This window comes from Limulus polyphemus, unplaced genomic scaffold (genome assembly GCF_000517525.1).
Source record: "Limulus polyphemus unplaced genomic scaffold, Limulus_polyphemus-2.1.2 Scaffold695, whole genome shotgun sequence".
Classification (NCBI taxonomy): domain Eukaryota; kingdom Metazoa; phylum Arthropoda; class Merostomata; order Xiphosura; family Limulidae; genus Limulus; species Limulus polyphemus.
Window position 1 is genome coordinate 455,999 of NW_013666305.1, and position 3,237 is coordinate 459,235.

Consider the following 3,237-nt stretch of genomic DNA (forward strand, 5'->3'; position numbering starts at 1 on the left):
GAGTTTCAATCCCCTCCCCACCAAACATGTTTACCCTTGTCTATAAAAGATAGCATACATAAAAATCAGAAAATAAATGGGTTTAAACAGTAGATAATAGAAGATGTAATGATGGAACTTGTTATCCATGTTCTGCAATGATTCATCAGGAAAAGCTTGTTGAGATTAGAATTAATTTTGCTAAATGATTTCAGTAATCTATGGTATGTTTGTTTGACCCAGATTTGAACCATTTGGTTTTTCTTATAACTAAACACCACCTCCACTAGATACATGTTATGGTAGCTATCATTTATTGTTGTTTGGTTTGTCGTATGTATTTGGTGTCACTTAAACGGGGGGATATCACTGTATTGTAAGGTTTTTTGATTTTATGTTTGCTCTTACAGAATATGTTTCTTTAGCTCCCTACATCTTTGCTAAATACATTCCAAATGTACTTCCTCCAATGTCAGTCTCAGAGCTTCCCCTTGCTGTGGAGGAAACACGAATGTTTCAACAAAATCTGATTGAAAGTGGATTCTCCAGGTTTAAATTTTTTTTATTTATTTGGATACTTAACCTTAAAGCAGTGTCTTAATAAATGTTTCAGTAATGTTTAGTGAATGTAAACTTTAGTGTAAACACTGAAATTATAAATCACATATAAACTTTCTAATTTATTACCTTATGTTGAAAAATAATATAAAATAAGTAATGTATATATAGTATTAGTTTCTAATTTATTTTCAGTTTAACTATATGCATATTTCTGTTTACTGGAGGTTTTTTTATAGATTTTAACAATGTTTACAAATAATGAAAGTTTACTGAAGGAAGTCTTTGTAGAACCAGGTTCAAGATGAAACAGATTGATTAAATAGATAAATATTTCTTGAAGTGTTTATTCACACATACAGCTGAAGTTTTGTAACAAACTTTCTGACAGGTTCAAGATCAAACAGATTGATAATACAACTCAAATAGATAAATATTTCTTGAAGTGTTTATTCAGACATACTGCTGAAGTTTTGTAACAAACTTACTGATTTATTTTACAGAGGAGATCAAAGCAAAAAGCGCACAGGAGACAGTGACATCCTAAGTAAGTATTATGAATGCTTTTTTCCAAACAGTTTATAAGGAAGGAAATCTTTACGATGTTTTTTGATGCAGTGTAGACAATACATTTCTAACACTTTATTTGTTTGTCAGGTCATATGCATGTGTGTAGTACATGTGTTTTAACAGGTGTTTTATGTGTAGCCACTTTGTAGTGTTTAGCTTAGATTCTGCTAATTTCAGTGGTCACACATTATGTAATAATGCTTGATATACAAATATTGACATTTTCTGTTTGAATTGGTTTGGGTGAACAGTTCAAAACAAATCTAGCAATACTGTACTCGAGTCCAAGCAAACTCCCTATTAAACAGTTTGGTATAAGGTAATACAGGCTAGTAGTTTATCTCCCTTTGAACCTATTGCTGCTGTATATACGTGTTAAAGGTTCTAGAATAACCTGTATGTGTTGAAGACTCTAAGATAAGCCTTATTCTAAGTGCAAAAATGATAATATGATTCTGACCATAGTAACTGGTATTTCATTGTGTATTGAGCACCATCTTCAACTTGATCAGCTTGAGAACAAATCAGATAGTGTAGAAACTTTGTCAAGTCTTTCAAGAATTTTCTGCACAGTTCAGAACGTGTATACTTTTTGAAACCTCTTTCAGAAAATGAAATGAATTTATAATGGATTTTCTTCAAAGTACATGTTTTTATGGTAAAACAGAAGCCCTTTGAAAGTCTCATTAAAGTTTATCATTGTTCAGTTCCATCAAGTTCCTTGTTATTCTGTCTAATGAACAGTTTATTTAAATGGAAGAGAAATTATTACCTTAATCAGTCTTTTTTTTTTTCAATAAGTTAAGATAAATTATTAGTGGAGGCTTTTGAAAGTTTGTTGATAAACAAACCTGAAGTCTTTAAACTTCACTTATCTTATATCTATAATAATAAAGGGCGTGTCTTTGGGTATTTGACTACCATAACTCCAAGAGGAAAGAACCTAGAAACCTAAAATTTTGCACACATACTAAGTGGACCCTGAGGGTGTGCACATGGGTATTATTACTTATCCACATGCATGCGCATGTACATTTTTTTAATGAAACAAGCTAGTGAAAAACCATATAGAAAAGAAGTAGCTCCTTATATAACAAATAGAAATCACAGACAGACATGATGTTTTATTATAGATGTATAGCTAGTCAAAAATGATGAGGCAAGTATTACCACCCCATAATGTATCATGTGGTATATCAGTTAGATTAACAACTTCTAATATATATAAAAGCCAGTGCATTTTGGTAACAATGCGTTCCAACAATGGCTTTTATGTCATGTTGCTTAGCAACAAAAGTATAACCCAGTTTATGTACTGAGAGTATAAAAAGATGGCATTATTCATTTTATATTTTTCAACTGTTTATTTCACTGCACACTGATGATTTCTCTACAGTTAGCGTTATGGTAGAGAATAAAGTTATTACTGATTTAGGAAGTTTTCTAGGAGTTAAGCAAATGAAATATGAAGAGTGCAATGTGTTAAAGTATTTTTATTCTTAACATGAATATCATTTTTCACTTGGAGTCACTCTGTAAAGGTGTCAGAAATTAACAGATGTATCTTTATTAGAAACACACTATTAAAAGAATCAAGTTTTTTTTATGTACAACTGACATATAATCTTTACTAAGAACTTGCCAAATCTTGTGAAAATCACGTAATAAATTTGGGATTATAGCATGTATAATTCCAAGGTTTGTCGTGTTGACCAATCTCATTCTTCTAGGGTTAAAAGGTATTTTTAGTTATCTTTAACTTCAAGCTAAATGACAGTTTAGCTGCCAAGACTGTGAAGTTGAAAATGCATGCTATTTCTTCTCCCGAGAAAAAACAATCTCATTCTTTCATGATGTAAAGATAAAAGCAAAAAAAAAGGATTTGTATAAAGTTTCAGTATATGAGATCGTTCTGGCTTTTTGTTTAGTGGTAGTAAGATAATACTACAGTAACACTTGCCATTGTCATAATAAGTTTGTTATTGTGATTGTGAGAACATATAATTCTTGTAAATAGTAGTTATCTTCTTTGGATAAAGACAAAACCAGTTGCAGGAATCAGACAAAAATTAGGTATGATATTGTTGTTTTTTTATAAGTTTGTGTCATGTCACATCTAAAGGAAAAACT

At 30.7% G+C, this 3,237-nt stretch overlaps 1 protein-coding gene across 3 annotated transcripts in view; it reads left to right on the forward strand.

The window, feature by feature from the left end:
* Positions 1-1,408, forward strand: part of LOC106460027 (CDK2-associated and cullin domain-containing protein 1-like) — a 22,185-nt gene extending 20,777 nt beyond the window's left edge. For 2 of the 3 annotated variants that reach the window (XM_013919711.2, XM_022386640.1), the window contains 2 exons: positions 390-528; positions 1,041-1,408. In XM_013919711.2, the coding sequence (XP_013775165.2) occupies positions 390-528; positions 1,041-1,122 (221 nt within the window). In that variant the 3' untranslated portion in view covers positions 1,123-1,408. The remainder of the gene's footprint in view (positions 1-389; positions 529-1,040) is intronic. The other variant, XM_022386641.1, reaches the window with a different exon arrangement.
* Positions 1,409-3,237: the final 1,829 nt, after the last annotated feature.